The 12,424-nt window shown below is 47.4% G+C and overlaps 1 protein-coding gene across 2 annotated transcripts in view; it reads right to left on the bottom strand.

The window, feature by feature from the left end:
• Positions 1-3,226: 3,226 nt before the first annotated feature.
• abl2 (c-abl oncogene 2, non-receptor tyrosine kinase) overlaps positions 3,227-12,424 on the bottom strand; it is a gene marked incomplete at its 5' end in the record, with an annotated part of 34,121 nt that continues 24,923 nt past the window's right edge. The window contains 9 exons of one of the 2 annotated variants that reach the window (XM_080832009.1): positions 3,227-5,343; positions 7,366-7,560; positions 7,726-7,815; positions 7,946-8,098; positions 8,292-8,476; positions 8,739-8,916; positions 9,208-9,292; positions 9,670-9,942; positions 10,650-10,945. In XM_080832009.1, the coding sequence (XP_080688135.1) occupies positions 3,590-5,343; positions 7,366-7,560; positions 7,726-7,815; positions 7,946-8,098; positions 8,292-8,476; positions 8,739-8,916; positions 9,208-9,292; positions 9,670-9,942; positions 10,650-10,945 (3,209 nt within the window). In that variant the 3' untranslated portion in view covers positions 3,227-3,589. Of the gene's footprint in view, positions 5,344-7,225; positions 7,561-7,725; positions 7,816-7,945; positions 8,099-8,291; positions 8,477-8,738; positions 8,917-9,207; positions 9,293-9,669; positions 9,943-10,649; positions 10,946-12,424 lie in introns of those variants that run through there. The other variant, XM_080832010.1, reaches the window with a different exon arrangement.

Here is a 12,424-nt window from a genome sequence, read left to right on the forward strand (position 1 = left end):
ACAGTTACTACAAGTACTACTACTACTAATAATAACTTTCATATAAAACCATTGTGGAACATTTTCATTTTTTTTTCTTCAAAGAAATATTGAAAAGATGCAGAACCTCTGTATTCGTAAACATTTTTTATTGATTTATTATTTACAACAAGTTGAACACTGATAAAAGAACTTCACAGTAATATACTATTAAATGTGAGCTTTAAATTAGAAACACACAAAATATATTTTTACAAAAAGAAAAAAATACTGTGTTAAATTTGTTAACCTCTGCCATTTATTTGTTTCTTAAAATCCCTGTTAAATTCACATATATTCAAAATTAAGAGTGTTCCATTCTCATTGCACTTTAAGGACTGAAGAATAAGTGGCCTTTGGTATAAATGATGCTTACATACAATTTCTTCAGCACTTTATAGACCATTAAAAGAGACAGTTTCCAAAGGAGTTTCCAGGATTTAAAAAAAATTTGAAATGAAATGGAAAAATAAATAAAGGCATCAAATAAATAAGACATATTGTCTAAAGAAAATGAAACCACACTTACTACTTATCAGTTGAATGAAATGGGACATTCTGAAACCAAAATACTTTAAAAGACACAGCCATGTGTTCTGGTTATGCATGACTCATTAATTGGTAGTATGTGACAGATTTGCATCCAGTGCACTAGCCTTGTGACATCAGTTTTGACGATGCAAGAGGCAGTAAGAGAAAATACATGAAATGCACTAATTTTTTTCAAAACATTTTGTCTATTCCTCAGTTTAAACAGTGATGAAAAACTGATGTGTGTAAAGGTCACATTGTTAGAAGAGCAAAAAACCTTGACCATTACATAAGGCAAAACAATTATCTTCAAAGCAGGCATCAAGAACTGTTTATTTATTTGTATTTTTATTTTTTAGATTAAGGGGTAAAATTGAATATATCTAATTATTTTCTTGAAAAACATTTACCCCATTGCATTGGTAAAAGCATGGGTACACAACACAATAAGCATGTACCTGATGTGTGTAACTGCATTACCATTAAGCATTAAGTGAGGAACATACAGGCCGCTGTAAAAAGGCCGTGGTACAGGACATTAGGCTGTGACCAACTTCTCGGCAAGACATGGATTGCCAGCACCTTTCATTTAACATGCAATACATGATGGCAGGTTTCTCTCAAATGGGACATGGACAATTAAATGCTATGTGGATACGGGGCTTGAGGACAAGAGAAAAAAATCCCTTTGGCCAATATCCCTTTGTGAGAACTGACCATGTCTGTTAAAGTCTCTTCACTTAGTAGTGCACAAAACAAATCTTTCACAAAAGGCACCTAAAACCATAAAGGGAAATATGTCCAGTAGGTAGAAATGCTCATTGGAAATGAAATAACAATGAATAAGAACGGTGTACGAATGAATAAGAACGGTGGTCATTTTCTGGTCAGAGGGAAACTGTGCAACATTCTACAAATCCATCCTGTTGAAAGAATAGGACTTTTAAAATCTAGAGCTGTAGCGTTGACATGCAAGAAGCTCACCTTTCAATCATTTCATGGCTGTTTCCATAGATTATACAAAAGGTCTACGGGATACAACTGCAAGAAACTAAGCCATAATTACCTTCCCTGTTTTAAGCTCTCTCCAGTGTAATGATCTACTGAGACATGTTGACTGAGAGACAGATATCCTTTACTGACCTAACCAATTCAGAGGTCTTGTTGTATATTTTTGAAGTATTTGATATAAAAAATGTTAATGAAAAATATTTCCATGCTGAACATTTTTCGTCTTATGAAGTATTTTTTTTTCCAATGTTATTATTGGCCACACCTCTGTTAAAAGGAAGGCTGCTAATCTGGAAATCTATAACGCTTCTCTGTAGTGACACAATGCGTGACTGGGAACAGAAAGGAAACCAGATTTCCTTTAGGCTTGTTTTGAACATGGGAGCTGATGTATTTTGATATCGGATTCATACTGACGGCAAGGGCTTCTAACAGATGCAACAGTGCACACAGTCTAATGGATAGGGTGTGTGAAATGAACAATGGAAGGACAGAACATTCCAACATTTGCATGAGAGAGAGAGAGAGAGAGAGAGAGAGAGAGAGAGAGAAAGAGAAAGACAGACAGACAGACAACAAGACAGCATACATTCATAGAGTAGTTGAAGAGATGGGGGATGGAGCGTCTCCCACGTTCATTTCTGCATTTCAACTCTAAATCAGTCCGGCTGTATACATCCCAGTACCCAAGGGTAGAGGGACATCCATGAACTTTCCTGGACATAAAATAATGCACAATATTTACAGAAACAAAACTAAAAAACTAAAAAAGTTGATGTCTGTGCTTTTAATAAAAAATAATTTAAAAATTCAAGTTTATACACAAACACATTCTAAAGTGAAACCAATACCGCACAATTTGTGGAGGTATACAATAATGAAAAGCATAAAAAAAAGAAAATGCACCTCTGAAATTCAACTTTCAACTTTGCTCTTTATGTGATGAATCGGAAATGTGAATGACCTTAGACGCTATTTATCAGTGATGCATTTTAGTGTATGACAAACCAGGCACATAGGGACAGAGCTGGGGGATTTCAGCGCTGTTCAAATCTAAAGGCAACTTCTCCTGTACACAGACAGCCTGTGCCTTTCCCATCAGGAACTGTTACTGGGCCCTAGCCTGCACCCAGAAAATAAGAACATTAATGAATGACTCTTGCGAACCAAAATAGCACCACAAGTACTCCACTTGAGATGAAATGTATATGGCTCAATTTAAAAGGGGACTAAGCTTGTGGCAATAGACAATTAATGGTTTTTGCTGATCACCAATGAAGAAACAAATGAAAACAACTCTAAACTGAACCAATAGACATTTCTGGCTACATGGCAGTTTTTGTAGAATGGTCCTGAAAACTAATGAAGTTGATCAACACAAGCCCATACAGTGCACATGTTTTCTACAGCCCTAACAGTTATTGTGAGGTTTGTGCACTGGGTTTGATGGCATCCAGTTACAACAGATATGCATGTGAGTGATCTGTTGTGTGGCCAAGTGTGGGACTCGACCCAAAAGGTGTAAGCCTCTATCGTTATAGTGTTTGTGTTTCAAGACTTTTGTGGCACAATGTGTGGACTCACCATGCCTGTTGCTGTAAGTAACCCTGATTGATTGAGCTTTGACATGTGTTTGATTGGCATGTGATTAGTAAGTCACAGATGGTCATCTGAGCAACTCAAACTACTGGTAGTTTGGTATACATGACGAGCTTATATACATGTTCAGAACTGTGTTCCCCACTGGTCTGTACTGAGAGTCAGCTGTAAACAATACAAGACACCGTCTGTAGTATTTAGTTTGAGTGTGTGTGTCTCTGTGTGTATCTGAGGTACTTCTGAGATTTATACTCTCCGTCCCCCCCGAAAAAATTAAATGCAAACTTGTTACAAAAACCCATTTTTTTCATTTTCATTAAGTGTTTCTGCAGTTTGAAATGAAAATGGAGATATTGAGAGATTGAATGTGAGAGAGAGATGAAATTTCAGAGGGAGTAAGAGGAGAAAAGGGGTACAGTCTTCACAGTGGCTACCTTTGCACCACGTCACTGATCTCTTTTATGCAGCTGTGCAAGTTGTCCAAGGCGGGTGTGCTCCCCAGCCCCCCACCACATCCTCCTCCCCCAGAGGAGGCACGCAGCTCCTGCAGGCTGAGCTCCAGCTTCCCCACAGCCTCTCGGAACGCAAACTTGTTGCGTGTCTGAGGGATGCAGTCCACGTAGCCGGAGCAGCAGTCCAGGAGCTGGTGGCCAGCGTCCAGAACCAGGCTGCTAGAGGCCGGCTCCGGGCTACTGTGGAGCGCGCTGCTCAGGCTCCCGGCACAGTCCAGCAGAGCTTCCTTGCTGACCTTGTCGGGGAACACGCGCTCCACCTGCTGTCGAGTTCGCCGCAGCGCCACCTTGGAGGCCACGGAGGATGTGTGGGTGGTGGTGGAGGCCCCGTTGGACAGCTTGGTCGGGGTGGAGGAAGGCGAGGGCGCCGGAGGCACTTGCGGAGGGGGCACGGCCGGCCTCCCCCTCTCCCGCTCCCTGTCCCTCTCCCCTCCGCCTCTGCCTGAACGTTTTGTGGGTGTGGGCGCCTCTCCGTTGACCTCTGAGGGAAGTTCATCGGGCCCTTCTGCCCCGTAGGGTTGCGAGAGTGAGCGAAGCGTGGGCGGGGGCGGAGGTGCGCATTTGGGCTTGACCAGCCGCGGCCGGTCCCTCTCGGCTGCCTGGTGGTCCGTAAGCAGCTTGAAGCGATTGCCCTGCGAGTCAACCCCTACCAGGTGCACATCCGCCGGGCTGTGTTTTAGCGTGGGCGAGATCACCACCGGCACCTTGTGGTTGTGCAGACCCGCCGAGCCAGTGCCGGAACCAACACTTTTAGATGGGGACGACCAGCCCTGCCTGTCCTGTCCCCCCATCATGTCCTGCGACCCCCCAGTATCTCCCTCGCTCCCGACACCCGGCGCCCTGGTGCCCCCAGAGCGCGGAAGCAGCTTAGCCTTTGGCCGTTCGCGGATCTGTGCCGTGCCCTCGTCCAGCTTGCGTAGCATGACCGGCGCTTCCGACGGCCGTCCCGGAGCTCCGTTCTCAGGCTGTGAGGTGGTGGAGGCCGTCCTCTCCAGAGGGGGCTTGTTGTTGCTCTTGCGAGGGAGCGTCAGGGCCATGCGCTCTAGGTCTGGCAGCCCCGCCGACATGGATGAGGTGGAGTTGGACCTAGGGAAGGGCTTCTCCTCGACACCCTGAGTCTTCCCACCTGAGCGGAGCCCAAGGGTCTTCTTAATCAGGCGTGGTGTGAAGAAACCGGCCAGGCTTCCCCAGCTGCTACTACTGCTGCTGCCACTGCTGCTGCTACCCCCTACCTGTCCACCAGAGGGTGCCCCAGAGCTAAGTGAGGGTTTCTGACCGAAGGCAGCACCACAGCAGCGCGCCTGCATGTGATTGGCATCTCCATGGGATGGCGAGAAGCCGAGCCCATCCAACTGGGAGGGCGGGGGCGGAGGGGCACAGAACGCGGCTGTGGGCTCGTACTTCTTATGGGGCTGTGTCTCCATCTCTCGGAAGGAGCTGCTGCGCTTGGGAGGCATGGGAAGGTTCTGCTGGGGTTGGGAAGAAGGCGAGGAAGAGGAGGAGGACTTCTTCTTCATGAAGGAGCTGAAGAAGCCGGCCTTGCGGTCCCGGGTGAAGGTGGTCTCTGCGCTATCCTCCAGGAGGCTGCTTGGAGATTTGTCACGCTGTTTCCGTGGCAACGCTGGGGAGCTGCCTGTACGGCCCTCTCCCCCCAGCAGAGATGCCATCAGACCTGGAGAGAGGAGACAAGATGGAAGATGATCACAAAATGGCCTCCACAAAATGGCCGCCTTTACTAAAGGCCTCATTAGGTGGGAAATTCTTCAGAATGTCGAACAAAAAGGCTTCAGACTACCAACAGTACTACTTAATTTGCAGTAAAAAATCAGGTGCTACAAATACAACATTTCCTCCCAACTAGTATGTGTTTAATGGCATGCTGTCAATGGGATTGCAGACTGCAACCAGAACCTGGCTGTAGGTGGCTTTAGTCTTCCGTCGGACATGCCTTCCTGGCCAGATAAAATGTTATGCCTGTCTAGTGGAAGTGCACATCAGAGGACTTTGTTCATCGGATCCGTTATGAGGACACGCCATGAGAGGAAGCAGCCATTAGCTCTTCCTCAGCCTGGGCCTTAGGGAGCCCCTGGATATGTGCCTGCAGGGCCTGCTTTAATAGCTATCTTCCAGTAATAACACAGTAAGGAAAAGAGGCTTAGATTACTGTCTGAATCAGCACGGCCTAGGGTGAATGTGTGTGTCAGCAGTGTCCGGCTCTTCCCTTCCCTATTTTTTTTTTATTCTGCTGTATTGCAGACCTTCCCATGGGGCTCGTACTTGCGGGTTATTGCCTCTAAACCTGCTTTGCAATAATGGATTTTATACATGAGATGAAAGTTACTTGCAGGAGTGTAGACTGAACAGAGGAGTAGAAAGGTATGGTGATGGGGTGAGAACACATGCTTGTGTGAGGAGACAGGGAGGGGTTAAGGAGCTAGGTAGGTAGGTGCTATATGGGTGAGTGATGGGGGGGGGGGGCGGGGGTGATTGGTGGGTGTACATCTAGGGTGGATATGTGGAGGCCACTTCATTATGGAGTGCAAAATGAACAAACAACTACAGAAATAAACAAACAAACAAACATATTTCTTAAGTGGTTATATTAGGTATTTCACCTATTTAAATGTCCAAAATCCATCTGCTCATGAGTAGATGGAATGTATTCAATATATACACTTTACATAAATACATTGATGGTAACCATCTTAGTTAGAATAAATAAGACTATTCATAATAATTACAAACATTACAAATATAGACGTATGGAAGTATTACTTTAATAGGAACATAGGAAGGCCTGTTGGTAATAAGTTCAGTGCATTTCAGTATAAGATCAGTGATGAGCCAGCAAGTCTAAGGATGAGCAGCACAAATCCTCGGCAAGGCAGGCATTAGTGTTGTTGACAAAACATGCAAGAGTTGGCTAATCTGTGGGTGGCAGGATGACCATATGACACTGGGATTAAGGTGGGAGTGGAGGACCAGACAGGACAAACAGCAAGGAGAGATGGGAGCAGATTACACTACTCTATTTAATCTGGAAATAAAATACGTTGATCGGATTAAGCATGAATGCGGGGGCGGAGGCGGATTTGCCTCAGTGGGCTGCTCTCCAGGGTTTTCCCTCTCTGGTGTAGGAGTCAAATTTCTCTCTTTGGAATCATGTTAGTAGGGGGCGATTATTGGGATGATTAATGAAGTGAAACAGACCACATTTAGGCACACTGAGTGTGAAAAGAAGACAATCAAGTGGCACTCTTTTAATCAAAGAAGAATGGAAGAGAGTTCTCTTTTGCATTTCTCTTTCACGCTAACTCACTGACAATGTCTTAAATGTCATACTTTAGTTAGCGTCTTCTGAGACCTGTGCATTGCCATGGTCAATCAAACCCTGCTAGGCTTTCACACTAGCTCTACAGTGTACATCTGTGCTTATGTGGTGGAAAAATATTACTTTGTGTGGCCTGGTGTTGTTGTTCTTCGCTAATGACACTCTAGTTGGTTAATGGTGTGATGATGTTAGGACGTATGGACAAATGTATGTATGTGGCCCTGTGCAGTGGGTATGTGCTGCTCATGTCTGTATGCCGGTATACGGGCGTGGCGTGGTGTGGTGTGGCGTTGTCTCAGTCGAAGAAGACACGGCCCCTCCTGCGGAGCTGGCGCTGGAGCCTGCGAGCACGAGATGGCGTACCTGCGGGACCCAGCCCTCCTCCTCCTCCATCTGCGTCGCCTCGTCCGTCCAGGCCTCCCTCAATGTTCTCCTTGTTCTCAGCGTGCTTCCGCAGAGTTCTTGAAGACACCTTGGAGGGCAGGAGCGGCAGGTCGTGGCTGAAGGAGTGAGGGGAGGCCCCCTGACTGGAGGTCTTGCACAGCTCCTCTGCCACCTCTGCAAGGGTAAGAGAGGGAAGCGATGAGATAGAATAGGGGATTGTTGCTGCATATGATGAAGAACTGATTTTTCATTTTGTACAATGAGCATTTTCTTATTTTCTCAAAATAAGCGTTTCAGTCTGTGTATATTTCAAAGGCATAGAAAGGAGGGAGCTAATACCTTCTGAGATGCTGGAGTCGTGGAACATGGTCTCAAAGGCCTGGTGGGTCTCAGCAAAGGAAGGTCGATCCATGGGGCTCCACTGCCAGCCTGAGCAGGTCACATAAGGCTCAGGTTAGGCTCGGACATGACACGGTAGATTCTACACTGACATACTATCTACAGCTAGCATTAGTTGCTATAGTACATATCCACCATTGTGTCTGCATGTGGTACTCACAGGCCCTCATGAGCTCGTGCACCTTGGGTGGGCATCCCTCAGGCTGTTCCATGCGGTAGCCCTTCTCCAGCAGGTCATAAACCTGGGACAGGTCGATGCCCGGGTACGGGGACATGCCGTAGGTGGCTATCTCCCACAGCAGCACACCGAATGCTGAAACACAATCAAACAGGCAAGGCAGTCAGACACAGTGTACTTTTACTACTGACTCTCAGGAATGTAAAAGCTAAGAGGGAGGGTGAGAGGGAACGATAACTTCTTGGAGAATTTGAGAAAGAAAGAGAAAGGAAAAGAGAGAGAAAAGAAAGCGAGGAGAGAAGAGGGGTAAAATTGGTTCCTGACTCACCCCACACGTCGGACTTGATGGAGAAGGTGTTGTAGGCCAGGCTCTCGGGCGCGGTCCACTTGATTGGGAACTTGGCCCCGGCGTGGGCCGTGTAGGTGTCCCCCGTCATCAACCTACTTAGCCCAAAGTCGGCCACCTTAACCACGTGGTTCTCACCCACCAGACAATTACGCGCCGCCAAGTCCCTGGAGGAGAGGAGAGAGTGAGAAATGACCATGTCATCATCAGAACAGCTCTACATGGTAAACTACCTTATTTGCACCACACTGCAAACACAATCTCAAAGTTGAGAAACAGAAGAATACCCAGATTAATTTTTAAAAAGATTGATAGAAAGCAGGAGAAAAATACAAATAATGGCTAAATAAAATGATGCGCTACTTTTGGAATAAACTATGTATAAAAAAAGACAGATTGACTGTAAACAGGGCTCTGTCGAGACCTTACCTGTGGATGAAGTTCTTCTTCTCCAGGTACTCCATGGCGGAGGAGATCTGTGTGGCCATGTAGAGCAGCACTACAGCTGTCACCTCTTCACGGTCACACTCACGCAAGTAGTCCAGGAGGTTCCCATGGGGCATGTACTCAGTCACGATGTAGAAGGGGGGCTCAAGTGTGCACACACCTTAAAGGTAGACGGAGACATCCACACACACATCAAGACAATATACAGCCATAAATACTCACTACAGAGTGAGAACTTTTAGTCTGTGCTTTGAGGATTTTGGCATTGAAAGAGAAATCAGTTTTTATTGGATCACAGATAAAATAAATGTGATTAGGCTCCTTGAGACACACTCAAGCTACAGCAGTGCGGGCGGGGTATTATTTTTATCTGGCCACTGCCAGCCCATGTCCAAAGTAAAGTGTTGAATGAATGTAGACAGCTGGATGACGCTGCGTTCTGACTTCTTACCGAGCAGCTGCACTAGGTTTGGATGCTTCACCTCCTTCATGACAGCAGCCTCTTTCAGAAACTCCTCCACTTCCATGGTGTCTTCCTAAACACACAGACCACAAGAAACAGGAGATGTCAGCGTGACCTTCAACATTGTGATATATTTGTCTGTGTTTCAAGTATTATAGTAAGAGTTTTCCTGCTTTGTATTTTGTGGGTTCTATCCTTAAAAACTGTTCATATGAATACCTAATGGATCTAAACAAGTGTAACAGCAAAGCACATCAGCAGAAGCCAATCTTAGTGCAATACACCCAATGGCCAGTAGGTGGCAATCTTGTACCACGAGCTATCCCAGCAAGGGCACCCAGGACCTTTCCGGGTCATTCGAATCTTGTGCTCCCTCCACAAAACGATCACAATTAATAACCCCCCCCCCACACACACTCACACACACAAAAACAGAAAACTGTCCCATACTTTAAGTGTCTTGACTGCTACGGTGAGATTGTACTTCTTCCACACGCCCACGTACACCTCGCCGTACTGGCCGCCGCCCAGCTTGTGCTTCATGGTGATGTCGGTGCGTTCCATCTCCCATTTGTCGTGGATGGGCGAGACGCCGTAGACGGTTGGCTTGTTGCGCTTGGGTGCCGGGTAGTGTAGCGTGGTCACCAGGCCGTCGGCCACCGTGGAGTGGTGGTGCACCAGCTCTGCCAGTGTGCTGAAGCGGCTCTCCGACGTCACGTACACCTGCCAGACGGAAGGGGTACGAGAAAGAGAGACAGAGATATTGAGAGAGGGATAAGAAAGGAAAGGGGAAAAGGGAAGACATGGAGGGCTTATGAGATGGATTAAGACGTGGGGAACAGGGGAGATAAAGACACCAGGGAATGTGGAAGAGAGAACTAGCCCAAAGGGAAAGACGTACACAAGGCAGAGATTGAGAGAGATAGGTGGTGAGATTCAGATGATGAGGGGCTGGAGAGGGTAGCATTGATTTTGAGACAGAATTAAGACAAGCAATGTGGTGGACTCAGAGAGTGAGTGGTATCGATTCGGAGAGGTACAGAGAGAGAGAGAGAGAGAGAGAGAGAGAGAGAGAAACTTAGAGACTGAGATGGATACTCAATGATTAATCACAAGATGGGGAGACCAGACTGTGTAGAAAAGAACACCTCCACATAATCCAACTACTACAGGGACTGGATAGAGTTACTCTCAGGAAGCTAAGACTAAGGATGTCTCCCAATGTGAAAGAGAGTGAGCGTTCCATCTGAGCATGCACTCATTCAGCTGTCAACACTGACATGAGACCAAGCTCTTGGGACAACAAGTCAGAGTCAGAGGAGTGACAGAAACAAGACCAACCCAAAATGGAGAAGTGAATTGGAACTAAAATAGAATGATAGAGGTAGGGAAGGAAAGGCAGAAAATGAGAGAGTAAGCGAGATGCCCACCTTGCCGTCGGAGGCGGTGTTGATGCGGTAGTGGTAGACACGTCCCTCGTAGCGCAGCGAGATGGACAGCTGGCCGGGGCTGCTCTCGCTCTCGCGCACCAGGAAGCTGCCGTTGATGAGGCTGCTGAGCAGGTACTCGGCGGCGCTGCGCGACACTGGCCCGTGGTACCAGCTGTGCTTCTCCAGGCTGTTGACCGGTGTGATGTAGTTGCTGGGCACCCAGCCCTGGCCGTTCTTGGAGCGCACCTCGCTCCACTCGCCATTCTGGTTGTAGCCCAGTACACGTAGCTTCTCACCTGAGGAGGGGGTGGAGGAAGGAAGGATGAGAGAAGGAAGGAAGAGTGGAAGGGAAAGGACATCAGAAAGAAGGGAGGAGAGGAGAGGGGGAAAGGAAAGAGGTTTTCATGATCAGTGTTAAATTCAATACCATAATGCCCGGGCTTCTCTTTTAAAAGATACACTTTCAACCTTTAGCTGTATGCACCCATTCACTTAAGCACGCAGTTTCCCAATATCCATGTGCTGATCTCAAGGCAGAAAATTACCCCTGCTAACTGGCCTGAAGCCAGCCGGGAGCCCTGAAACCAGCTTATCTAGGATGTCGTACCAATCCAGTGCTTCTCAACGACATCTTTCAGTCCACACAGCATCTTGGTTGTTTTCTCCCGAGGGGACCTGCTCTCTCTACTAAGTGCTCAAGTTCTCTCACAGCCCCGGTCCCACTCCGTCTTTCTGTCCGTCTGTCCGTCTGTCTGCAGCCAGCTATAAGCCATGCAGGGGCTTTCTGCCTCCCAGCTTCGCTCCGGCTAGACAACTGAGCTCCTTATGTAAGGTGTCTTGGGCACTTAGAGGGCAGGGGATCAGGCAAGGGACAGGCACTTGTTGACCCAATCTCTGAGTGTGACCTCTTTTTGCCCTCTTTTTAGGGCTGGTCGAAAGCCTTGCCCATTTGAGAGGACAAAGCAAGTTGTGAGACATACACAAACATGTATCCCAGGGCAACAACACAGATAAATAACCCTGCTCACTCATCCTGTAAGGAGTTGTTCTCATCCATCAGTCTCTCTTGTTCACTCTCCTCCTCTCTTTTCTCAGTCACTCTTCATGGTAATATTTGCTTGCTCACTCACTGACTGACTGTACTCTCCCTTTCTTCCCTTGCTTGCATCCTCAGGTCCTCACTGTTCTCTCCCTCTCTCTCTCCCTGTTCTTGATCGGCAAAGAGAGAGTGCTAATGAAGGATGCCTCAGGCCAGTAAGACCATTGTGAAAGAGGTCAGGTCAGGATGTGGGCCGGGAGAGGTTCAGTGCACATCAACACTTTCAGTCCGAGAGGCTTAATGACATCTAGCCCTCTCTCTCTCTCTCTCCATTCCCCCCTTCGAGCAAACAACTGCTGACGCTGAATCAGCTTGGCGCCTTCCATGATGGTAATGACGCCGGTTCCCAACACCTTTCTTTTTCTCCGACTGGCCAGGGACACCTGAGCATGCAGAAACGTACCCCCCCTGTTTTGAGCCCTGTCACGCCCAGGAGTCTCCGTCTGACCCCTGCTGCGGGACTCGTCTGAAAAGACTATCGCCCACGCCCTGATCCAGAAGGGGCGAGTTTCTACAGGCCTCAGCAACTGTCTAGACCGCGCTGCATTGCTGACGCTCAGCCGGTGGGGTCACCAGAGCTGCAGGCTTGGGCGCAGCCTCCACTGAGCTCCAGATGACCGGGCTATTACCAGTCCAACGCATGAACGAGGCCCAGACGAGAAGCAGTGATTAGGGG

Source organism: Sprattus sprattus (assembly GCF_963457725.1).
Source record: "Sprattus sprattus genome assembly, chromosome: 2".
Lineage (NCBI taxonomy): Eukaryota > Metazoa > Chordata > Actinopteri > Clupeiformes > Clupeidae > Sprattus > Sprattus sprattus.